This window comes from Dipodomys ordii, unplaced genomic scaffold, assembly GCF_000151885.1.
Source record: "Dipodomys ordii isolate 6190 unplaced genomic scaffold, Dord_2.0 Scaffold137, whole genome shotgun sequence".
NCBI lineage: Eukaryota > Metazoa > Chordata > Mammalia > Rodentia > Heteromyidae > Dipodomys > Dipodomys ordii.
In genome coordinates this window covers 1,602,909-1,629,323 of record NW_012267353.1, presented here as the reverse complement: position 1 = coordinate 1,629,323, position 26,415 = coordinate 1,602,909, and the positions used below count along the sequence as shown (strand labels likewise).

The window sequence follows — 26,415 nt, the reverse complement described above, 5'->3', positions numbered from 1 at the left end:
TCACTTAATGTAATTTTTTCCAAGTCTTTCCATTTCCTAACAAATGGGGCAATGTCATTCTTTCTGATGGAGGCATAGAATTCCATTGTATATATATATATATATATATATATATACACACATATATGCATATATATACATACATACACATGTATATACACTATATAGTGTATATACATATATAGTATATATAAACATATATGTAGTATATGTAAATACTATATGTATGTATGTATATACATATATACATATACATATATATGTATATATACATATACATGTATATATATATATATGTACCATATTTTCTTGATCCATTCATCTACTGAGGGGCATCTGGGTTGGTTCCATATATTAGCAATGGTGAATAATGCTGCGATAAACATGGTTGTGCTGGTAGCTTTAGTATGGCATTGTTTGTGACTGGGTCACAAACAAAGTGGGATTGCTGGGTCATAGGGGAGCTCTATGTGGAGCTTTTTGAGGAACTTCCATACTACTTTCCAAAGTGGTTGAACAAGTTTACACTCCCACCAACAATGCAATAGGGTTCCCTTTTGGCCACATCCCCTGCAGCATCTGTTATTAGATTTCTTGATTATAGCCATTCTAACTGGGGTGAGGTAGAATCTCAATGTTGTTTTGATTTGCATTTTTTTTATGGCCAGAGAAGTTGAGCATTTCTTCATGTGTCTATTGGCCATTCTTATTTCCTCTTCGGAGTAGTCTCTCCTTAAGCCCACTTATTAATCAGGCAGTTGTATCTTTGAGGATTTGTTATTGGGGGATTTAATTTTTTTGAGTTCTAAGTATATTTTAGATATGAGACCCTTGACCATTGTATGACTAATGAAGCTCTTCTCCTAATCCATGGGCTTTCTATTGATCTTGCTAGCTATGTCTTTTGCAGTTTCATGTAATCCCAATTGTCCAACCTTTCTTTGATTTGTTGTGTTTCTGAGTCTTTATTAAGAAAATTTTGGCCTGTGCCAATGGTCCCTGGAGTTTCTCCTATTCCTTCCTCTAGTTTTCAGGGTGTCTGCTTTGACTCCGGGGTCTTTGATCCATTTGGACTTGATTCTCTGCAGGGTGATATATAGGGATCTAGCTTTAGTTTTCTACAAGTGTTTAACCAATTTTGCCAGCACAATTTACTTTCTTCCATTCTATTTTTTTAGCTCTCTTATCGATGACTAGGTAGCTATAGGTCTTTAGGTTCATTTCTGGATCTTCAGTTCTATTCCATTGGTCCTGAGGTCTGTTCTTATGCCAGTGCCAAGCTGTTTTGATTGCGATGGTTTTGTAGTAGAGTTTTAAGTTTGGTATTAATATTCCCCCAGCACTGTTCTTTCTGCTAAAGAATGTTTTTGCTACTCGGGGTCTTTTATTGTTCCATATGAATTTTTGGATTGCTTCTTCTGTTTCCTTGAAGAATGAGGTTGGGATGTTGATAGGTATGGCATTGAATTTGTAGATAGCCTTTGGCAGTATTGCCATTTTCACGATGTTAATCCTTCCAATCCTGGAGCATGGGGGGGAGGGGAGTTTCCACTTCCTTAGTTCTACTTTCCTTTTTCAGGTTTTTAAAATTTTCATCGTAGAGGTCCTTCATTTCTTTAGTTAACTCCCAAGTATTTTATTTTTCATGGAGCTATTACAAAAGGAGTAGCTTTCCTGAGTTCAGCCGTGCTCTTCTAGCTATTGGCATACAGAAAAGCCACTGATTTTTGAGGGTTAATTTTGTATCCTCCTACTTTGTCTAAGTTTCTGATCAGCTCAAATAACTTGGGAGTGGAGTCCATGGGATTCTTTAAATGCAAGATTATGTCATCTGCAAAAAGGGAGAGTTTTACTTCATCTTTCCCTATTTGTATCCCCTTTATGTTTGAATCTTGTCTTATTGCTCTAGCTAGGCAATCTAATACTTAATTGAAGAGAAGTGGAGAGAGTGGACATCCTTGTCTTGTTCCTGAATTTATGTGAAATGGCTTTATCTTTTCACCATTAAGTATAATGCTGGCTGTTGTTTTGTCATATTGAGAGATGTTTTTTATTATATTGAGGAATGTCCCATGGATTCCTAGTTTTTCCAGAGCTTTCATCATAAAGGGGTATTGGATCTTGTCAAATGCTTTTTCTGCATCTATTGAGATAATCATTTGTTCTTATCCTTGCTCTTGTTGATGTGATGAATTGTGTTAATTAATTTGCATATATTGAACCAGCTTTGCATCCCTGAAATGAATCCTGTTTGATCATGGTGTATGATTTTTTTGATGAGTTGTTGAAGTTGATTGGCCAAAATTTTGTTGAGAAGTTTTTCATTGATGTTCAGCAAAGAAATGGGTCTATAGTTCTCTTTCTTTGATGAGTCCCTGCCTGGTTAGGTTTATGATGTCTTCATAAAAGAATTTGGTAGTGAACTTTCACTTTCAATTTCTTTGAAGAGTTGGAGGAGTATTGGTGTGAGTTCTGCTTTGAAGGCCTTGTAGAATTCAGCTGTAAATCCATCCGGTCCTGGGCTGTAAAAAGTATTTATTAAGAAAGCAAAAGTATACCTCAAAAGATGAGATGGGAGCCAGGTGCAGGTGGCATACATATGTAATCCTAGCTACTCAGGAGGCTAAGGTATGAGGATCTTAGTTTGAAGTCAAGCCAGGCAGGCAAATCTGAGAGACTTCTAACTCCAATTAACCAGCAAAAATCCAAAATTGAAGGTATACCTCAAATGATAGAGGGCCAGCCTTCATCGAAGAAGTTAAGGGAGACAATCAAGCTCTGAGTTGAAGCACAGAGACAGACAGAGACAGAGACAGAGACAGAGAGACAGAGAGAGAGAGAGATGGGTAGTTCAGGAAGGGATTGACTGACTCTGTTTAGTTTCAAGGTGGGGAGTGGGCTCCATAATCATGTAGGGCCATTATCTTTCTCATTAGCCTACAGTGTGGGCATCTTGGGTTTTAGAATGGAATCTGGTAACCCAGGGCATTTCTACATTTCTGCAGAATTCATGCCTAACCTCCCTGCCCAAGCTGCCATTAATCTGGTGTCAGTAGCTGACTGAGGAGCCTGAGATCTGAGGAATACGATTTGAAGCCAACCCAGGTAGGAGAGTCCTAGAGACTCTTTTCTCCAATTAATTACTAGAAGTGGGAGCTCAAATGTTAGGGCACTAGCTTTGAGCAGAAATGCTTAGGGACAGTGCCCAGGCCCAGAGTTCAGGCCCATGACTGAAAAAAAAAAAAAAAAACAAAACAGAAAAACTTCCTCTTCCCATTCTCCAGTGGGCAAAAGGGAAAATTGAAACCCTAGTAGAGGAAGTTGGATCCTAAAATATCCAAACAAAGGTAATGTTCAGATAAATTATAAAATAGTATGCATGTAAAGCTTGGACTTAAGAGGCTCACAGAACTAATGAACATTCAGACTTGCAGTACCACACTAATTTGGTTGATCGTGGGGCTTGACCTCTGAGCCTGGGTACTGTCCCTGAGCTCTTCAGCTCAAGGTGAGCACTCTACCACCTGAGCCACAGTGCCACTTCTGGTTTTCTAGTGGTATATTGGAGGTAAGAGTCTCAAGGACTTTCCTGCCTGGGGCTGGCTTTGAACCATGATTCTCTGATCTCAGCCTCCTGAGTAGCTAGGATTACAGGCATGAGCTACTGGCACCTGGCCCATGAGACTTTTGTTGTTGGTGGTGGTGGTGGTGGTGGTTGTGGGGCTTGAACTCAGGGCCTGAGCCCTGTTCCTGAGCTTTTTCACTCAAGGCTAGTGCTCTTTCACTTTAAACCAAAGTTCCACTTCTGGCTTTCTGGTGATTAATTGGAAATAAGAGTCCCATAGACTTTTCTACCCAGGCTGGCTTCAAACAGCTAACCTCAGATTTCAGCCTCCTGAGTAGCTAGGATTACAGGTGTGAGCCATTGGCACCTGGCTCCATGAGACTTTTATCTCCAATTAACCAGCCAAATATCAAAAGTCAAGGCGTGGCTTAGATGGTAGAGAAACAACTTTGAGCAAAACCCAAGCAAGAGCCAGAAGTCCTGAGTTCAAGCTCCAATACTCAGGTATGTACACACACACACACACACACACACACACACACACACACACACACATCTTAAACCCATTCTTGGCTCTTGGGCCATATCAAAACATACACTAAGGGCTGGGGGTTGGGAGACATAGGTCAAATGATAGAGCTCTTGCCTAGCAGGTACAAGGCCCTGAGTTCAATTCTTACCACTGAGCTAGGTTTGATTCTCAAGATATCATCTGTTGTAATTAAGAGGGGGAGCCAGGAATGAACTGTTTCATTCATTTATCACATCCCTGTATTTCTCTAAATTGGATTTTGAAATCAACATATTCTAAAATGGTATAATGTAGTGAAGGGCTTTGGACTATTTCAGAGTTGACTTTGACTTCTTGTTCCTTTGCTACATTTCCCATTGTTCAAGTGGAGGATAGAGTTGTGTCCATTGTACCTGCTATGTGTCTGGCACTCAGGAAGTGATCGCTGGATGAGAGACAACCCTTCCTCTCCCTCCACCCCAGTCCCCAATACGGTTGACAGGAAATGAACAATTTCACAAAAGACCATGGAGAATGTCTCATTTTTATGTTATTGCATTTCAAAAGTTCCCCTTCTTCCCAGTAGTGAACATAAGAAACCAATCATCACTGGGAAGATAAATGAGATGGGCGGGGCCAAACAGGAGGTTCCACCCCGCCCCTCTGGTCCCTCCGGCCCCACCCCAACCTGGGTTCTGCCCAAGCCATTCAGGAGATTATTGTAAAAGTTTCCCAACTGAAACAATGTCCCAGTCTCCACAACAGCAGGTGGCCTGACAGCCATAGAAACCGTGTTCCTTTTCCCAGGTAGGAGGACCTCCAGGTCAGACCCAGGAACGAATTCAGAGCCCTGCCAACATCAGAAGGAACATGGAGATGAGGAGTCCAGCCACAGCTAGGACCTCAAGAACTGAGGGCTACAGCAACACTGGATTCCAGGTAAGCAGAAGTTAGTTCTGATAGACAAGTACATAGAAACAAGGCATGTTTCTTAACTAAAGCAGTGGGATTATTGGGCCACAAGTGAGAATTTTAATAGCTCATTGTGTGTGTGTGTGTGTGTGTGTGTGTGTGTGTGTGTGTGTGTGGTCGTCTTCCCCTCCACCCCCCACTCCCCACTCCGTTTGTGGCTCTTCTGTGTTGACAAACCTGAAAAGTCTCTGAAACTGGATCTGGGCTGGTTCTAACCTTGTGAAACAGATTGCCTTCTCCTCCCAGGTTTTTCCTCACACACGCAGCAGGGTGAAGCTTTTAGTTGTTGTTGTTGTTTAATCTGTAGGCATCTTTCTAAAGAACAGAAAGAATGGATGGAATTTAGATCCTAGATGAAGTTAGTAGCTCAGGATTTCTTTCTCTTAACCAAGGTCACACAGCGCCTATCAGAGGGTGGCCCTAGTGCCTGCCCCAGGAAGGCTGGGTTATGCAAGCCAGTCTCATCACCTCAACCAAAACTCACTGAATGATTAATAATGCTGCTGGGCCCAGGACTAGGAGCCACACGCAGAGCCCCAGAGTGGGGTGGCACCTGGGTGTGACAGACTTGGGGATTTTTCAGAGCTTTCCTGAGTGTACTTCCTTTTCTAACTGACATTCGACACTGGAGAGATTTGGGAGGGAAACAAGACCTTAAGCATTTAGGCTTTAGGATCACTACGTGCTATTAAAAAAAAAAAAAGATAAAGGTAAAGGGGCTTTGATCTGAGGCCAGACTTCCATCCACAATAGCTTCCCTCTACTCCTCTGATTGTCTGAGCAATAATACAACGGTGACCATTTCATAGTTTGTGAGTGTCTGGAGGAAAAGATTTCCTCTACCCTCTCAGGTTCACTTCCCAAGGCCTGAGAATGAAACCGACCAAAGGCTGTCTATCAGGAAAAGAACATACAATGTTTTTAGTATTTTTGTGTGTACTGAAGCTTGAACTCAGGGCCTCTCCTGTTTCCACTTAGGTTTTTCTACTCAAGGCTAGCACTCTATCACTTGAGCCACTGTTCCATTTCCAGCTCTTTGTTGGTCTACCTGGGCTAGCTTCAAACCAAGATCCTCATCTCTCAGCTTCCTAATAGCTAGGATTATAGGTGTAAGCCACCACCAGCACCAGCACCTGGCTTGTTATTAATATTTTAAATTCACACATATGAGGGTCTCAGAGAAAAGAAGTTTTAAAAACAGAAAATTAGTAGTTAGAAACAAATACACTGTTTTAACAAGGAAAAATATATTGTGTAGAAATAACTAGACAAAGGAAAGGGGAGTGAGCCTATTGGAGCCAATAAATTGTCAGAAAAGATAAGTAAATGCCTAGATAATTAATGGAAGCTAAGGGATAATGTATTAAGGCTTATTCATGAAGACACCTCACAGTGTCCATTTCCAGTGACAATAGTTGTTCTCCCTTTCCTTGTATAAAAGAGTTACCTGTGGCCTGGAAATCTGCTCTACTTATAAGAAAACAGCAAAGGCAGAGAAATCTTCTTGTATGCTTTTTCTCAGTTGCTTTTCATTCAAAATATTCTTAGAAGAGAGTGTCAGATTTTCAAGGAGTCATATTCTGATTCCCAATGTGAGTGTTTAATGGGGCAGGGTGTTAAGTATGAAAGCCATTATTACTCAAGAGAATGGAAGGTACCTGGGCATCAGGTGCTGGTGGCTCTTGTCTAGACTCCTAGCTACTTAGGAAGCTGAGATCTGGGCTCAAAGCCAGCCAAGGCAGAAAATCTGAGAGATTTTACCTCCAATTAACCACCAAAAGGCCAGAAGTAGAAGTGTGGCTCAAGTAGTAGAGTGTTAGCCTTGAGGGAAAAAATCTAATTCAGACCATGAAACATTAAATACTGGCATAAAAGGGAACGGGAGGGGGGTGGGGGATGGAATATAGTCAACATGAGAAAACATGTCTGCAGTGGAAAATGGTCCATGGCACCAGCAATGCTCACTGCTCACAAAGAGGAAGATACATGGCGGGACTCCTAATATTCATCATGCTCTTCTGTCAAAGCAGCACTCCAAGGTATCAAGATTCTGATCTGGCTGTTTCAAATGGACAGACTCCCACACTAACCACATCCTGGCCAGCCACAGTGACTGGGCTATTTCTTCCAAAGTTACTTTTCAACAAGAATTTCTGGAAAGCTGTATTTACTCAATAGAATCATTAACTGTCCCTTAGATAGGGTCACTGCTCTTAGAAGGGATACCAATGCCAGAAGTGAGCCTCTGAGTTTTTTTTCCCTCAAGAAACAGAACAGGAAGAAACAAGCAATTACAACATAATGTAATGTTAAAGTACAGGACATATAAATGTGTAGTTGAAGCTGGGCCAATTGGAGAGCTTATGATAATAATCACAGGGCTGCACAAACTTTACTTCAGCCTGGGGGATGGGTGCAATTTTCTAAGACAAGTCCCTCACCCTACCCCCTGCAGACAAAGGGGCCAGAGAGTCTATGACCAGGCCCTGGACCTAAAGAGAAGAGCACAAGTCTGTTGGAAGGAAGGGGGAACAGGCAGGTGCCAGGTCATGTGATCTCAGTGTGTACCAACACATTTGAGAGGAAATCAGTAAAAATTTACACGATCAAATTATAATTATTCACTATATTTTTTATTCCTTCTTCTTCTTCTTCCTCTTCTTCTTCTTCCTCTTCTTCTTCTTCTTCTTCTTCTTCTTCTTATTATTATTATTATTATTATTATTATTGTGTCCAGTAGTGGGGGTTGAACTCAGGGCCTTGAACTCTCACTTGATTTTTTTCCACTCAAAGCTGTTCACTCTACCATTTGAGCCACAATTCCACTTTTGACTTTTCTGCTGGTTCATTGGAGGTAAGAGTCTCATGAACTTTTCTTCCAAGGCTGGCTTCAAAATTAGTATTAATCAAACCAGGCACCAGTGGCACACATCTGTAATCCTAGCTACTCAGGAGGCTGAGATCTGAGGACTGAGGTTCAAAGCTAGCTCTTACAGGAACGTCCATAGGACTCTTATCTCCAATTAACCACCAGAAAATTGGAAGTGGCGCTGTGGCCCAGAGTGATAGAGTGCTGCTTTGCTCAGGGACAGTGGCGAGGCCCTGAGTTCAACCCCCACAACTGATAAAACAAAAGAGAAAATAAATTAGTATACTCATTCAAACTAAGCCAAAGGCAGATCCACTTTAGTGACATTTGTATTTAGAGTTGGGAGGGGGGGGGACTTCTACCCACAATGCAGAAATAAGCAGTTGTGTTCATGCTTCCAGAGGACCCAGGACACTTTACTCTGGGTCACACTTGGGAGTAGAATTGCTGGGTGGTTGCAATACATACACATTTTCAACTTTGACTAACAATGCAAAATCAGTTTCCAGAATGATTGTGCCAATGTAGACTTGCATCAGAAGAATGTGAGTTCTTGTTTCTCCTCCAGATCCTCATTAACACTCATCTAGCCTTTTCATTTCAGTCATCCTGGTAGGTGCTCAGCAGTATGGTCATACCTCCCTTAGTAGTAGGGTTAGGTCTCCATTAATAGAAAAATCTCCTGAGAAATACGTCACTTGGTGATTACATTTATTTGTTTGTTTGTTTGGCCAGTCCTGGGGCTTGAATTCAGGGAGTAGGCACTGTCTCTGAGCTTCTTTTTGCTCAAGGCTACTCTACCACTTGAGCCACAGTGCCACTTCTGGATTTTTTTTCTGTTTATGTGGCACTGAAGTATCAAACCCAGGGCTTCATGCATGATAGATAAGCACTCTACCATTAAGCCACATTCCCAGTTCTGGTGATTCATTTTTGAGCCAGCATCACAGAGTATACTTGGGTAGTATGGTCCCAATATGATCTCTTGATTCAGTGAAGAGATGCAGTAAATGTTAGCATGCCCTCCATCTCAGGTCATTCGTCCCTCCCACAAAACCAGTTGATCTGGCCAGGCCTAACTGCAGTTGGCCTTCAGCTCCGGCCATTCCTCCCACTTCACTTCTGCCATCCATATTTTACCCCTAACCCCCAGCTGCCTAACTGTAACTGTTACAAGCAGGAAACCCTGGCCAGGCTATGTGCCATCTTTAGCGCTCAGCTGTACATGCACACATGCATGAAGAATACTTCCTGTACTTCCTGCCGCTAGACCCCTGACTATAAATTTGACCCTGAACAAAGGATGGGTGCCATTTCTCCCTCTCCTGGGAGGGAGGTGGCCTTATCAGCTCTGCAGATAGTAAACTCCTTTTCCTGTATATGACTGTGTCCATTGGTCTTCTGGGTTGGTGGCTTTCAGTAAATATGATCTGTAAAAGGTTCCTGCCAGTGTTGACCTAGCTTACTGTCTCACAGAAAACTTTTTTGTTTCTTTTTATATCAGTCCTGGGGCACTTTGGGATCTGCTATGTACAGTCCTGGGGCACAAGAACTCAGGGCATGAACAATATCCCAGAGCTTTTGTATTCAAGGATAGTGCTCTACTACTTGAGCCACAGCTCTACTTTCAGCTTTTTTAATGGTTAACTGAAGATAAGAGTCTCAAGGACTTTCTTGCCCAAGCTAGCTTTGAACCACGATCCTCAAATCTCAGCCTCCTAAGTAGCTAGGATGATAGACGTGAGCCACCAGGACCCAGCTCCATAGCTGGGTGGAAGTTTAAAAATTTAATTAAAAAAATTAAAAATAGTTCTTATAAAGGTGATATACAGAGGGGTTTCTGTTTCATAAGTCAGGCAATGAGTACATTTATGTTTGGACAAGGTCACCCCTTCCTTCTCTTTCTCCCAGTTTTCCTCCTGGCCCTACCCATTAGTTGTAGAGTTCATTTTCAACATAGTGTCTACTGAGTACCACTGCACAGCAAACTTTTTTTTTATAAGAAGAAAGACTTCATTCTCAAATAGTAATAAAAAGTATAAGATAGTCATTATCCAGTTTAGTATACTATGCAAAGTTCTATGCACTGTACTTTTCCACAGCTGGCAGTATTGTGGATTTGTTTATAGCAGGATCCCCACAAATGTAATGTATTGCACTATGACACCATAACACATGTGATGTCACAGCACTTTGTGACATCACACTGTTACTGATGGGTAATCACAAAGGTGAAGATCCCAGTTCTTGGCATCTCTTACAAAGACTTGAATGAACACACACACAAAAGTGGCAACACAAGGAATTTAACAAAAAGTATACTGTTAAGGGAATCAACAGGCTGGGTAAATGGCTCAGGAGCAAACCCATGGCTGTGGAGATTTCAGCTTTCTCAGATTTGGAGTAGGAGAGTTCGTGGTAATGATGATCTTAGGGAAATGAAGAACCATGTCCTGGCAGACTTTGGAATCTGCTATGTACAGTGTTGCCAGTGCATGGTTTGTCATTATATTAATGAGATGCAATGCATAGGCACGAAGCCTTCAGTAAGTTTGTTGTGCAAAAGTCAGGCTAAGGGCACAAGAGGTTCCACAGTGCTGTACCTCAATTTGGTTAGAACTTCTGCCCCTAGAGGGAAGTCCTAACTGAAAACTGACCAATTAAACCCAAGGAAGAGTGGCTATGGGAGGCACTAGGGAGAGAATAGAACTCAAAGGTGTCTTCTAGGGAATGACAAGGAGAGGGAATCAGTTTCAGCATTCATTCACTACAGGTAACTTCACTTGGCAACACCTGTGACACCACAACAGCTACCACATCACCACATGACAGCAGTTTCTCAGCGTCATTGTAATTGTATGGAGTCCCTGTCACATATACAGTGTTTTGTTGACCATAATGTCGTTATGGCCAGGGATAGTGATTTAGTCCTGTAATCTTAGCACTTTGTGAAGCTGAGCCAAAAAGTCATGAGTTTCCAAACCTGGGTTCTGTAGGGAGACCTTGACACCCACCCCCACAAAAAAGAAAATGGGAACAAGTCATTATTCAGTATATGACTAGGTATCATTGAAGTATAAATTCAATTTTCATGTTATTGATTCTTCAATACTAACTTTATGTATTCAAGTTTCTGCCCATTTTCTCTAATAGATTTTGTCTTCTTTTTTTTTTACTGATTTAAAAGAGGTCTTTAAATTTCCTCATTACAAACCTTTTGTGAGTTATAATTTGCAAGTGTCTTCTATCACTCTGAATATGTCTTTTACCCTTAAGGATTTGTTTTGACAAATGATAACTAGAGTGTGGACTGCGCAGTTGTATTTCTGTATTAAGTATCTTGTTTTAAAAACTGCCCTGGATCCAGATGCTGGTGACTTATACCTATAATCCTAGCTACTGAGGACACTGAGATCTAAGTATCACAGTTCAAAGCCAGCCTGGGCAGGAGAATCCATGAGACTGTTATCCCCAAGTAAGTACCCCCCCCCCCAAAAAAATGTACTGGAAGTGGAATAGTGGCTCAGTGGTAGCGCATTAGTCTTAAGCACAAAAGTTCAGCACCCAGGCCCTGAGTTCAGGCCCCAGGACCGGTATGTACACACACACACACACACACACACACACACACACACACACCTACTCTAGAGGCATGATTCAAATGGCAAAGGGACTACCTAGCAAGTGCAAGGCTTCAAACACTGAGCTTAAATAATAGTACCTCAGGAAAAAAAAAAACTAAAAAATCATGAAAATCCCTCCTGCATTTTTAAAAGCTTTTGACACTAAGGGATCTAGTCTCCCTAAATAAAACTGAGTCAAGTGTTTTGGTTTCTCTGTGTGTGTGAGGGGGGGTGGGGCTTGAACTCAACCTCAAACTTTTACATGACTTTTAGACACTCAAAGCTAGCCCTCTGCCACTTGAGACACAGACCTACTTCCAGCTTTTTGCTAGTTAATTAGAGGTAAGAGTCTCACAGATTCCCCCCCCCCCAGATTGTCTTTGAGCCATGATCTTCAGATCTCAGCCTCCTTAGTAGCTAGGTTTACAGGTTTGAGTCGCTATGCCCAGGTAGTATTTTGGTTTTTCACTTGGACATCCAATTATTTCGCTTTGTAAAAAAAGACAATTTTTTCCCTACCTGTTAAATACAGTGTCATATGTCAAATGTCCATATTTAAGAAGCATTTTGGAATAGAGAAGCTGATAAGTTTTTTTTTTTAGGGGTTGAAAAAAGATCGATACAGAGAAGAGAGAGGAGCATTGTTGTCCCCAGAGACAATCCTACAAAGCTCAGAATCTCTAAAGGAGAAAACTCAGACACCTTTTTGAAAGAGCACTTTTCTTTTCTTGTCAGTCATGGGGCTTGAACTCTGGACCTGGGCTCTGTCCCTGAGCTCTTCAGCTCAAGGCAAGCGCTCTACCAATTGAGCCACAGCACCACTTCTGGTTTTCTGGTGGTTTTTATTGGAGATAAGAGTCTCATGGTCTTTTCTGCCCAGGCTGGCTTTGAACTGTGATTCTTCTCAGCCTCCTGAGTAGCTAGGATTACAGGCGTAAGCCACCAGTGCCCAGCAAGGGCACATTTCTTAAAGGGTATCTCAGCAACCCAGCATTAAGCATCAGCCTGACCACGAGTGGCCCTGGGAAGCCCAGAGCTCACAGTGGCTTTCCAGTCAGTTAGGTGGAGCCCACTTAGGAAAGTCTTGGGGCAGGATTAGAGTTGGGAAAGAGGCCTTCACTCAGCACCGACACAGGAAGGGCTGATGACTCAGTACAAGGCCTGGTGAGCCAGCTAAGCAGGTCTGAAGAGCTTGCTCAGTGGAGGTCAACATTGGGGAGACCCTGGAAGCCCCATCTAGGATCAAATTCTACTAGAAGCCAAACACCAATGGCTCACATCTGTAATCCTAGCTATTCAGAAGATCTGAGACTCTTGGTTTGAGCTAGCCCAAGCAGGAAAGTCCATGAGGCTCTTATCTCCAATAAACCATTAAAAAGCCAGATATGGAGCTGTGGCTTAAGTGGTAGAACACTAATAGCTTTGAGCAAAAAGGCTCAGGGATAGCGCCTAAGCCCTGAGTTCAAACCTCAGGACTGGCACCAAAAACAAACAAAATCACCCCTACTGGAGCATTGCCATAAATTGTGACATCTCTGACTCTCTCATTCTCTGTCTGCCTGTCTGTGTCTGTTTTTTTCTCTCTCTCTCGCTCTCTCTCTTTCTAGGCCTTTCTCTTGCCAGGCAGATACACTCTACTACTTGAGTCCCCTCCCCCACAAACTTCTGCACCAAATCATTTGAATATAGAAGTGCTGTGATTGGAAGTCATTATGCACAGTAAAGAGGAAAAGGATTGCTTCTCTGGAACATGCTAGTCTGGAAGGCCCACGTGAATCACGTTCAGGTTACTGAGTTGGTTTTCACATGCATACACTTGCCTGCAGCTACCAACATGTCTTTCCACATGTGAACTGAAATAAGAAACACACAATAATTTGCTTTAGTGAAGGAAGATTTTTGGTTTGGGTTTTTTGTTGTTGTTGTTGTTGTTCTTTTTGGGGCTTAAACTCAGGGCCTAAGTGCTATCCCTTAGCTTTTTTTGCTTCAGGCTGATATTCTACCACTGGAGTCACATCTCCACTTCTGGTTTTTCACCTATTAATTGGGGATAAGAATATCATGAATCTTCCTGCCCCCAGCTGGATTTGAATTAAGATCAGAGCTCAGCCTCCTGAGTAGCTAGGATTACAGGCCAGAGCTACTGATGCCTAGCTTGAAGGAAGTTTTTATTTATTTATTTATTTATTTTTGGGTCCGGTCGTGGGGCCCGAACTCTGGGCCTGGGCACTGTCCCTCAGCTCTTCAGCTCAAGGCTAGCGCTCTACCACTTGAGCCACAGCGCCACTTCCAGCTTTTTTCTTTTTGTTTATGTGGTGCTGAGGAATCGAACTCAGGGCCTCAGGCATGCAAGGCAAGTGCTCTACCACTGAGCCACCTTCCCAGCCCATTGAAGGAAGTTTTTAAAAATGCGTACTCTACTCTTTGTTCAAATGTGCTTTACCGAGCTTATGTCGACTGAGTTCTAGGGGAAAATCGCCTGGGTCACTAGGACCAAAGTCAGGTCATAGCATCCTAGAGGACAAGCATTCCAGCATTTCTGAAATGATTCCCCTTCCAAGAGGAGCCACTCACTCATCAGCAGTTGAGACATTGAAAGAAAACAGGAAATTATCAACAAACCTGATAGATGAAGATAGTTGCTAAAGGCTGAGGTAAAAATATGTAGTAGATATGGCACAGGCTACATATACAATTTACAATTTTCTACAAGTCCATTAAAACAAGTGTGATTGATTTTTAACTACATGTTATTTAATCTAACATGTTAAAATTAATGCAATATTCTTTGTTTCCTATCAAGTCTTTGGAATCTAGTGAGTATTTATTTACTGGAGCTTGAACTAAGGCCTTAGCTTAGCTTAGCTTTTTCACGCAACACTGGTGAGCTACCACTTGAGCCATAATTAACTAGCTAAGAGTTTCTTGGGTTTATCTGCCTGGGCTGGCTTTGAACTGGGATCCTTAGATCTTCACCTTTTAGTAGTTAGGACTACAGGCATGATCCAGTAATGGCCCTAGTGTGCATTTTACATTTATAATACCATCAAGTGTATAGTAATGCTAATTTTTTGTCAGAAGTACTTGGCCTATATTTATACTTCATTGAATTTATAATTAAACAAGAAAGTCTTAGGTGAGGCACTGGTGGCTCAAGTCTGTAATCTTAACTCATCAAGAGGCTGAGATCTGAGGATTGCAGTTGAAAGCCAGCCCAAGCAGGAAAGCCTATGATACTCTTATCTCCAGTTATCTACCAAAATGCCAGACTGAAAGTGTGGCTCAAGTGGGAGCACACTAGCCTTGAGTCAAAAACAAGCTCAAGGAAAGCACCCAGGCCCTAAGTTCAAGCTTGAAGACTGGCGTGCGCGCATGCGCGTGCACACACACACACACACACACACACATACACACAATGAAATTTTTAAGTCATTCTTGAGAGGGATCTCCTTCTAGTATTCTTTTTCATAAGGTGCTGTGTGTAATAAACATAGCATTTTCAGCTGATTAATTCTCCATTCTCATATTTCAATTTCCAAGTCAGGGTTATAATAAATGACTTATGTAATTTGATCTCCATAGAGTTGGGCCTACACCAATGAAATGTCTATGTCAAATACTTAGAGGTTTGTTGATATGACTAGTTAAGAACACAAGTGTCCATGTGTTTCTCTTAAGGACCCTTTAAACTAGTGAATTCACAACTTATTTGTATGATATGTAAGTACAGCTAGACTGATATTAAATTATTTATACTAGAATCATTGGAGACTAGAATGCCTTGTCTTTAGTTTTTTGCCTCTAGACCAACTCAGTATCTGATGCATTTATTCATTAGCTGGTGCTCTACTACCCGAGCTAGGCCCATCTTTATCTTTTATAAAATAAGTGAAAGTTTGGAATATTAGGAATACCAAAACTGTCAGTAAAATTCATTTTTATTAAGATAAAATATTCACACCTGAGCCAGGTGCCGGTGCCTCATGCCTGTAATCTTAGCTACTCAGTAGGCTCAGATCTGAGGATTGTGGTTCAAAGCCAGCCCAGGCAGAAAAATCTGTTGAGACTCTCTTTTTTTCTGTATTTTATTTTATTTTATTTATTGTGAAAAAACCATACAGAGGGGTTACAATTACATGGGCAAGGTAATGAGTTCATTTCTTATCAAGCATTGTTGCCTCCTCTTTGTTTCCCCTTCCCATCCCTTCCCACTCCCCACCCCATAACCCCCCCCCAAAGTTGTAAAGTTCATTTTTCGACATAACGACTTGTACATCTCATTGTTGCAATGGGTCCACCTGTATCCCTATTTAAACGATTTGTTTTCTCCCTTCCCCTCCAAAATTATACTAACATCAAATACAGTGAGAGCAGGGGTTATACCATGGGCGAGGGATATACAAAGCAACAAAGAAATCATCTTATAAATATGTTAGAAACAATGGCAAGAAAGAAAAAAAACATTTGAATACTTATCTTGGGGTTCATTTCACCTAGCATCCACTTATCTGACCTTTTCTGCTTGTCTCAGACATATACTAGTTATTGCAAATAAGGGAAACCATGGTACCTCTGTTTCTTTGGGCCTGGATTACTTCACTTAATATATTTTTTTCCAAGCCTTTCCATTTCCTAACAAATGGGGCAATGTCATTCTTTCTGATGGAGGCATAGAATTCCATTGTGTATATATACTACATTTTCTTGATCCATTCATCTACTGAGAGGCATCTGGGTTGGTTCCATATCTTAGCTATGGTAAATATGGCTGCAGTAAACATAGTTGTGCTGGTAGCTTTAATATGGTCTTGGTTATGATCATTTGGGTAAATGCCCAAAAGTGGGATTGCTGGGTCATAGGGGAACACTATGTTGAGTCTTTTGAGAAACCTCCATACTACTTTCCAAAGTGGTTGAACAAGTTTACACTCCCACCAACAATGCAGCAGGGTTCTCTTCTGTCCACATCCCCTCCAGCATCTGTTGTTGTTAGAGTTCTTGATTATAGCCATTCTAACTGGGGTGAGGTGGTATCTCAATGTTGTTTTGATTAGCATTTCTTTTATGGCTAGGGAGGTTGAGCACTTCTTCATGTGTCTATTGGCCATCCTTCTTTCCTCTTCACAGAAGTTTTTCTTTAAGTCTTTAGCCCACTTAGTTTTTGGGCAGTTGTTTCTTTGAGGATTTGTTGTTGGGGGATTTAATTTTTTGAGTTCCAGGTGTATTTTAGATATGAGACCCTTGTCCGTTGTATGGCTAGTGAAAATGTTCTTTCAATCAGTGGCTTTCTATTGATCTTGCTAGCTATGTCCTTTGCCATGCAGAAGCTCTACAATTTCATGCAATCCCATTTGTCCAACCTTTCTTTGATTTGTTGTGTTTCTGGGTCTCTATTAAGAAAATTTCAGCCTGTGCCAAGGAGTCCTAGGATTTCTGATATTCCATCCTGTAATGTTTTCAGAGTGTCTGCTTTGACTTCGAGGTCTTTGATCCATTTGGAGTTGATTCTGGTGCAATGTGATATATATAAGGAGCTAGCTTTAGTTTTTTACAAGTGATTAACCAATTTTGCCAGCACCATTTACTGAAGAGGGTGTCTTTCTTTCATTCCATTTTTTTAGCTCCCTTATCGAAGATTAGATGGCTACATGTCTGTAGGTTAATTTCTGGGTTTTCAATTCTATTTCATTGGTCCTGAGGTCTGTTCTTGTGCCAGTACAAAGCTGTTTTGATTACTATGGCTTTGCAGTAGAGTTTGAAGTATGGTATTGCTATTCCTCCAACACTGTTCTTTCTGCTAAGGGCTGGTCATGGAACTTGAACTCTGGGCTTGGGCTCTGTCCCTAAGCTTTTCAGCTCAAGCCAAATGCTCTATAGATTGAGCCACAGTGCCAATTCCAGCTTTCTGGTGGTTTTATTGGAGATAACAGTCTCGTGGACTTTCCTGCCTGGGCTGGCTTTGAACTGAGATCCTCAGATCTCAGCCTCCTGAATAGCTAGGATTACCGGCGTGAGCCACCAGCACCCAGTTATTTTCCTATTCTTTTAGCCTATTTAACCTATTTAGTTCTTTGAATCCAAAGTATGTCCTATAGATAGTATATAGGTGGATCCTGTTTTTTTCTCAATTCAGTCAATATCTGACTTTTCACTGATGGGCTTAATTCACTTAGTTTATTGTTATTATTGATAAGGTAGAACTTACATTTGCTATTTTGTATATAACACACATACACACATATCTATACCTGTTCCTTGATACTTGTGGAAAATTGGTTCCAGAACACCCACAGACACCAAAATTTGTGGGTGTTCAAGTTGGTAATATAAAATGATATGATATTTTCCACTTATATTCTTTTATTAATCTCTAGGTTATTAATGCAGTATAAATGCTATGTTAGCAATTGTTATGTTCTGTTTAGAAAATAAAGAGGGTTAAAAAATAATGATAAGCCTGCATAAGTTCAATATATTTTCAATCCATGATTGACTCAATCTATGGATTTAGAACTAATATGTATGAAATGTCATTACCTCATTAGTTTTGTGTTAAATATACTTTTCTCTAGTATAACAGTGAATTCCTTTGTCTTTTCTTAGTATATGTCTTAAAATAAATTTTTAGAGGTTTTCCTGGGGATTACTATTAATATCACAATTTATAAATAACTTATTGGGATTAAGAGCAACTTAATTTTTGTACTATATAAAAACTTAATACAGGCCAAATTCCTTTTCTTTCTTTCTCTCCCCCTCCTCCCCTTCTCTTCCTCTCTCTCGCCTTTTGGCCAGTTCTAGGGCTTGAATACTGGGCCTGGGTGCTGTCCCTGAGCTCCTTTTTGCTCAAAGATAATGCTCTACCACTTGAGTTACAGTGCCACTTCCAGTCTTTTCTGTGATTAATTGGAGATAAGAGTCTCGCAAACTTCCCTGCCCAGGCTGAATTAGAACTGCAATCCTCAGCTCTCAGCCTCCTGAGAAGCTAGGATTGTAGGAGTGAGCCACTGGCGCTCCACTTCCCTTTTCCCTTCTTTATCATACAACTACTTTTATGGTATACAAATTTCAAGAGTATTCATATTACCATATAAATTACTTATTTTACTTCCTTTTTTGATTCCAACTGAGGTTGGAACTCAGGGTCTCAAGCTTAATTACATTATTATCTTTAATATGCCATTAATATGGTCTTCTAGTTATTGTTCTATGAAACTTTAGGTTATATAAGAGAAAAAAACAAAGGATTACAAACAAGAATGCATTTACTTGTGTTCTTGCCTTTACAGGCATAGGCTTCATACATGTGCTCTTTGGCTTAAGGCTAGCACTCTACCACTTTGAGCTGCAGCACCTGGTGGTTAATTGTAGATAAGAGTCTCACGGACTTTTCTGCCAAGGCTGGCTTTGTTCCTGGTGTGATCCTCAGATCTCAGCCTCCTGAATAGCTAGGGTTACAGGTGTGAGCCACCAGTGGCCTGCTATTCTTCTGAGCATTTTATTCACCAGATTTCTCCTTGAGTGCTGGCTTGGCTTGTTAGTTTTACCTGGTCTCACTACCTCAGGCACTTGCCCTGAACTAGTACTGGGGGAATTCTGAGAAGCATCTTATAAGCAAGTTTAGAACAAATCAGATAATGGCATTTATCTGGGCTGAACTCTGGGGAGCTCCAACCCCTACATTTTAGCCTTCATTAGCTGCTAAACAGTGAGCTTTCATTATGGTTGCAGGATCATTTATACACAACTGTTCCAAATCTGGGGAGAGTAAACTAGAGCTAGGCCAAAGGAAGACACCCCAGATCTTGCTGACACAAGGTTCGTTTATTTTTCTTCAAAAAGGATGCTCTGGATTTCTGTAGAGGTTTGGATTTTGTTCTTAAGTTCTGATGCATCTCAAGGCTCAGAGGCATTGAATCATCTTCTGTCAAGAGTGCCATTTGCTGGAAATAGAGAAAGAATTATTTAGTCATCTAATGATAAAAGGGGGAACAAGGAGAGATGGGATGGGATGCTTTTTTTGTTTTTTGTTTGGTTTTGGTTTTGGTTTTGGGTGCCAGTCCTGAGGTTTGAACTCAGGGTCCGGGCACTGTTCCAGAGCTTTTTTGTTCAAGGCTAATCTTCTACTACTTAAGCCACAGCTCCACTTCTGGCTTTCTGATGGTTAGTTAGAGATAAGAGTCCCGTGGACTTTCTGGCTCCAGCTGGTTTTGAACCTAGAACTCAGCCTCCTGGGTAGATAGGATTATAGGCGTGAGCCACTGACACCGGGCACACACTCCTTAATTGAAAATAAGAGTAGTAGTCCCTGCTGAGTCATTTCGTCCAGATGCAACTTATATTGAATGAAGAAGCTGGGCTCTGAATGCTACTTGAACTGTTACTCATCAAACTGCAAACAAAACAAAAGTTGAGTGTCCTGGGATTTTAAATAGGAAAGATTATTCTGGCCATGAATTCCCAACTTTCTGTTCCACAGAAAATCCCAAAGCACATGGCCAATTTGGGATCTTGGAGAACATCTAATTTCTCTCCCTACAGGACTAGGTGATTAGCCCAGAAGCATGATTCATTTTTCTGTTCTTTTTTCTGGGAAAAGCAAAGAAAGAGGAAGAGAGGGGAGAGGAAGAGAGAAATGGAGAGGAATAGAAAGGAGGGCAGGGGAGGGTGGGGAGGGAAGGAGAGGTTCAGGAGAAGAAAGGGAGAGGGAGAAGAAGGGGAGAAGAAAGAGAATGGTCAGTCATACAGTCTACTGATTCTATTCATTTAAAGCTTTGTTTTCATTTTTCTTGTCCTGTGAGAGCCAAAACATTTTGACGTGAAGCAGGACATACTGATTCAACCGAGATTTATTGAGCTCTGACATTGTGCCAAGCATTTAATCTGCATGGAGCTGGAAACAGAGCTACTCTTTGCCCTAAATCAAATCAAACAATGAAAACCTCACACAGCATGGCATGTGAAAAGTGCTATTCATTGGCCTAGAAGGTGTCTTTACCGAATCTGGGCTTATTTTTAAATATTCCAGCTTTCTTAACAAATTCTATTGAGCAGCTTACTCTATGTGAGACAGAAATACTCAGCTGAGCACAAAGCATGTAATTGCCTGAGCTACCTTGTCAAGAACTAGTTTCCATGTTAGTTTTTTGTGGAGGAATCAGGGTCCTGAGGGGGAAGTAGAAGGAGCCATAAGACAGACAGAGTGGCAGAGATCGGCATACGAGAACAGAGAACAGTTTTACTGATGTTTCACAGGGTGCTTTCTGACTGTAAAATTCTGGTCCCAAGAATCCAAAATCACTGATAAGCTTAGGTATAGTGTTGAATTCCAGAAGCCAGTGACTCACACCTGTAATCCTAGCTACTCAGGAGGCTGATATGTAAGGATCATGGTTCAAAGGCAGCCCAGACAGAAGAGTCTGTGAGATACTTCATTAACCACCAAAAAGACAGAAGTGGAGTTGTGGCTCAAGCGGTAGAGTGCTAGCCTTGAGTAAAAAGCTCAATGTCAGCATGAGGCTCTAAATTCAAGCCCCAGGACTGGCACCAAAAAAAAAAAAAGGAAAAAAGGGTGAATTTTGGTCCTCTGTGGACTCAAGAACATTCTGAAATAAATTAACCTGCCAGATTGTAAGGAGTTAGAAATAAAGTAACAGTACAAATCCTTCTTGAAGCATGATCAGAAAACAGGTCCTTGATAGAGGTATAGCTCTAAAACTGGCAAACCATGGACTGGAAGTTCCCTCACTCCCTCTGAACTTTGGTTTGTTTCTTTTGTGCTGGTACTGGGACTTGAACTCAGGGCCTAAGTACTGTTCCTTAGCTTTTTCACTCAAGGTAGTACTCTGCCACTTGAACCATAGCTCCACTTCTGGCTTTTTGGTGGTTTATCAGAGATAAGAGTCTCACACACTTTCCTGTTCTGGCTGACTTCAACCACAATCCTCATATCTCAGCCTCCTGAGTAGCTAGGAATACAGGGATGAACGACCCACAGCCCAGGTCCTGCTGACTTTCGGGAGGACACTTAGCTACTTAAGCTGTGAAGCAGTCTACTGACGGATAGGTCCTGCTTCACTTTCACCTTATTACAGTACAGTTTTGCCAGTTTTTTAAAGAATTTTAATGCTTCTAATTAAAGTTACCAAGCCCTGGCATTTCTCATTCACCAGAGTCCATTGGATCAGAAACACTGACAAGAAGGAAATAGAGAAGAACACTGGTCTGAAATGTGCCGCCAGGCAGCTTTGGAGGACAAAGTTGCTTAAGGAAAGAGAAAGAGAAAAAGTTGGAGCAAAGGTCTAGGGACAGAGTAAGTTGGATCCAACCAGGAGGGGGTAGAGAGAAAGAAGTGCCAAATACCAAGCTTCCTGTTGGCCCATATCTCCACTTCCTGATTCCCCATGCAAAGCACAAAGCCTTTCTGTCTGATTCAGAGAAGAAGAAGACAGACACAGCCCAGGTGGGAGTGGGGGCAGTGGCTCCATTGCCCATGCACTGGCTGTTCTGTGTGTGTCCGACCTAGCTGGAGATAGCAATCTGACAGAAAACAGTCATGAGCATCTGAAAAAGGCCAGTTGCGTGGGTAGCACTGTGCCAGCTAGAAGGCTAAAAGCCACATTCTTGCTGTGATGTGGGCAAAACAGAGCCTGCCCACTGTCCAGGCAAGTTCCTTAACTTCTCCCTGTTTCTTCTCTTTTTTTTTGTCTGAGACCTGAACTGGAGCTGGGTACCTGATGCTTTCACTCATTGGCTGGTGCTCTACCAACTGAGCCACACCCCCACTCCCCTGTCTGCTTCTTTCCTCATCTGAAAATAAGTAAACTAACATCTCACATCATAAGACTCTTGGGAAATCAATGTAATTCTCCGGCATTCAGCTAATACTCAGATATAGGCAACTACTAATTAAACCCCTTGATTGTAGATACTATTTTGGCACAGGCCAAGCCAAACTGGAGATCCTGGTAGGAAATCTCTCTTCTGGTAGAAAATACTCGAACCCCTGGAAGCCTCTGGAAGCTACCATGTGTGGCTTTGGATGGCTATCATGTCAGCTGACTGTGAACTCTCAGGTCCAGGCAATCCCAGACACGAGAGTGGCCTCCACTGTTGCTGTCCCATTCTCCAGAAGTTTGGGGGGGGTGAGTAAATACATTTCTTAAAATTCCATATGTTGTTAACTTGTTCCATGTGTTTCAAATTAACTTTCAGCTGTTTAATCAGTGTCCTTTTGGAAGAAGTATATGATGGCCAAGTTGATTTTTGTTTTTAATTCCCATAAAATAGCCAGGCACCAATGGCTCACATCTGTAATACTAACTACTTAGGAAGCTAAGATCTGAGGACTGTGGTTCAAAGCCAACCCCAGGCAGGTAAGTCCATGAGACTCTCATCTCCAATTAATTACCACTCCCCCACAAAGAAAAAGTCAGAAGTGGGGGTGTGGCTCAAGTGGTAGAGCACTAGACTTGGGCAAAAAAAGATCAGGGACAGCACCCAAGCCCTGAGTTCAAGCCCCAGGACCAGCACACACACATAGACCACACACACACATAGGCCCCCACTCCCCCCTACACAAAATAGTGTTTCTCTAAATGCAGACTTGAAGCCAATTTCACAGAATGTGTAGGAAGAGCCCAAATTATGTTATCCATATAAGCCAACAGTGACAGAAGAAAACATAATTTGTAGAGCTTAGAGATTCTGAAGGATGTTTCAAGTTGCACCTACCTGATAAAGATGTCACTGGTGTTAACCAATGCCTCTTAATGATATCTTTATTTCTTCCTTTGTTCTTCTCTTGGTTCTGTCTTATTTCAACAGTAGGTGTTTGTAAAGAATTAAGAACTGAAGCCGGGTGCTGGTGGCTCACACCTGTAATCCTAGCTACTCAGGAGGCTGAGATCTGAGGATTGCAGTTCAAAGCCAGCCCGAGCAGGAAAGTCCGTGAAACTCTCATCTCCAATAAACCACCAGAAAACCAGAAGTGGTGCTGTAGCCCAAGGGGTAGAGCGCTAACCTTGAGCTAAAGAGCTCAGGGACAAGCTCAGGCCCAGAGTTCAAGCCCCACAACTGACAAAAAAAAAAGAACTGAAGCTCTGTCAGGGAGTGGTGGTATGTGTCTGTAATCCCAGCACTCAGGAGGTTGGAGCAGAAGGATAACAAATTGAAGGCCAACTTGGGCTTGACCTTTTTGAGCCCCTATGTCAAAAACTCAAAACCTGGAAGCCATGTTTCCTACCCAGCTTGCTTGCTTTATTTATTTATTTATTTATTTTTGTGGGTCGTGTGGCTTTAACCTTGGGCCTGGGTGCTGTCCCTGAGCTCTTCAGCTCAAGGCAAGCGCTCTACCACTTAAGCCACACTGCCATTTCCCTACCAGTTTTAGAAATCATTTTGTGACCTGTCTAGTGAAATCTTTTATGGAAAGGTGGTGTTACTTATGTCATAGTAGCTTTTTAATTAAGCCATGAATAGCACATGATAAGCTGAAACTTGGGAGTTCTAAAGAGAAAAAAAGAAAAGGTTTCTCACCATTGGCTTGGTGTGCCTAGGGAGAAGGCGCTTTCATGAACAATCTATAATCCCTTTGCAGTGTGAACGTTGTTCTCCTAAGACAGACTCAGGACTTTGCCTATTAAATTCAAGTGAGAGTAAGCCTTCAAGTTGACAAATTCAAAGGGACTACAACCTTGTTGATTTTTCTCACCTGTAGAACATAATTTGTTGCTAAGAGCATTTCCCGTTCTCTAGAACTAAACAGATTTTTTAAAATTTCAATTAACCTATAGAAGTAGCATATGAAAATTCTAAGTTCGATTAATTAATCAGTTGTGTAATTTAAGGTTGATAGCTTTTCTTCCAAACTCTCTGACAATAGGGCCCACGTTTGCCACACCCACCATGCTGCACACCAAGTGTCCCATTGGGAGCACAGAGGAAGTATTTGTTAGGCCTGGGAGAGAGCACCAAGGCATTCGCTGTTCATAACATTCCAAGTTGCAAAGAAAAGGCTTCTGAAGCATAAGCAAAGGAAGAAGCAGTCTGGGTGGCAGGAGGAAATTAGCAATGTGTGGTATCATTGAAGTGGTGTGTGTGTGTGTGTGTGTGTGTGTACATGCAAGTGCACACACATGCATGTAAGCACACACACACGCACGTGCACACACACACACACACCAATACTGAGACTTGAACTTAGGGCCTAACACTTACTCAGCATTTTTGCCAGTCGGCACTCTACCACTTGAGCTACACCTCCAGTCTGGCATTTTGCTGGCTAATTCAAGGTGGAGACCCATAAGCCTTTCTACCCAACCTTTTTTTTTTTTTTTACATTTTTTATTATTATATCGTTAAGTAGTTGTACAAAGAAGCTCCCATTCTACAAAACAGTATATGAGTCCAAGGTGTCTGACAACAATATCACCATGCTCCTAACCCATCTCTACCCAACCTTTGAACAGTGTTCTTCCAGGTGTCAGCCTCCTGAGTTGCTACTGACACCAGTTTTAAGTACTAGAGCATTTTAAAGAAGAAATGGCGGGGCTGGGAAGGTGGCTCAGTGGTAGAGCACTTGCCTTGCATGTCTGAGGCCCTGGGTTCGATTCTTCAGCACCACATAGCAAAAAGAAAAAAGCCGGAAGTGGCACTGTGGCTCAAGTGGTAGAGCGCTAGCCTTGAGCTGAAGAGCTGAGGGACAGCACCCAGGCCCAGAGTTCAGGCCCCTCAACCGGACCCCCCCCCAAAAAAGAGGATATGGCCTGTTAAACATGTTGAAATCCGGGTTTAGGGACCTGGAAACCATTGGCAAGAGCAATGTCATTGCAGTGATGGGAGAGGAAGCCAAATTAGAATGAATTGAAGAGTACAACTAAAGCAACAAAATGGGAGCAGTGGGTTGAGAGCCTGGCTCAGTTGAGAGAGTGCAAGCTAGTGAGCAAAAGTATCAGGTACCAAGTTTAAGTCCTGGTCTGGGACCTAAAAACTAACAATAATAAAGCAAAGCAAAGAAAAGCAAATGGGAGGAAGTGCAGAAAGATCAGTTACATTTTGTCTTGTTTTCTCCAATGTGTAAACAAGTCTATCTATGAATTCTTGGCTTCAGGGAAATAAAAAATGACAATAATAGAAATATTTAAGAGTCAAGAGAGGCTGAGTGCATTTTGTATGGTATAGCAATATACCAGAAAAAATATATCTTTCTCACAGTTGTAAAGGGTGGGAAATGTAGCATCAAGACAGCAGCATGTAACAAGGGCCACCTTGTTTCACGTCCATGGCAGAAAGAGGAAGAGAGAACAAGAGGGGACTGAACTCACTTTTACAAGAAGCGCATTCTTTTTAATATATAAAAATTTATTTATTTATTTATGCTAGCACTGGAAGGCCATTCTTCTGATTTAAAAAAAAAGAGAGAGAAGGGGCTGTGCAGGTGGCTCAGTTTAGAGTGTTTGCCTTGCATGCCTGATTCCTCAGCACCACATAAGCAGATAAAAGCCGGAAGTGGCACTGTGGCTCAAGTGGTAGAGTGCTAGCCTTGAGCTGAAGAGCTAAGGGACAGCAGCCAGGCCCAGAGTTCAGGCCCCATGACTGATGAAAGAGAAGAAAGAGAGAAAGAAAGAAAGAGAGAGAGAGAGAGAGAGAGAGAGGAAGGAAGGAAGGAAGAAGGAAGGAAGGAAGAGAAGAAACCTTTCTGAATAACAACATGAATCCATTCATCATGGCAGACCTCAGCATTCTTTTTTTAAAAAAAAATTTTTTTTATTGTGAAAATACTGTACAGAGGAGTTACAATTACATGGGCAAGATAACGAGTGCATTTCTTACCAAGCATTGTAGCCTCCTCCTTTGTTTCCTCTTCCCATCCCTT

The 26,415-nt window shown here is 41.7% G+C and overlaps 1 protein-coding gene across 1 annotated transcript in view; it reads left to right on the top strand.

The window, feature by feature from the left end:
* Slc28a3 (solute carrier family 28 (concentrative nucleoside transporter), member 3) overlaps nt 1-26,415 on the top strand; it is a 116,801-nt gene that overhangs the window by 38,620 nt on the left and 51,766 nt on the right. The window contains 1 exon segment of the mRNA XM_013031058.1: nt 4,884-5,015. Coding sequence (XP_012886512.1) covers nt 4,884-5,015 — 132 coding nt within the window.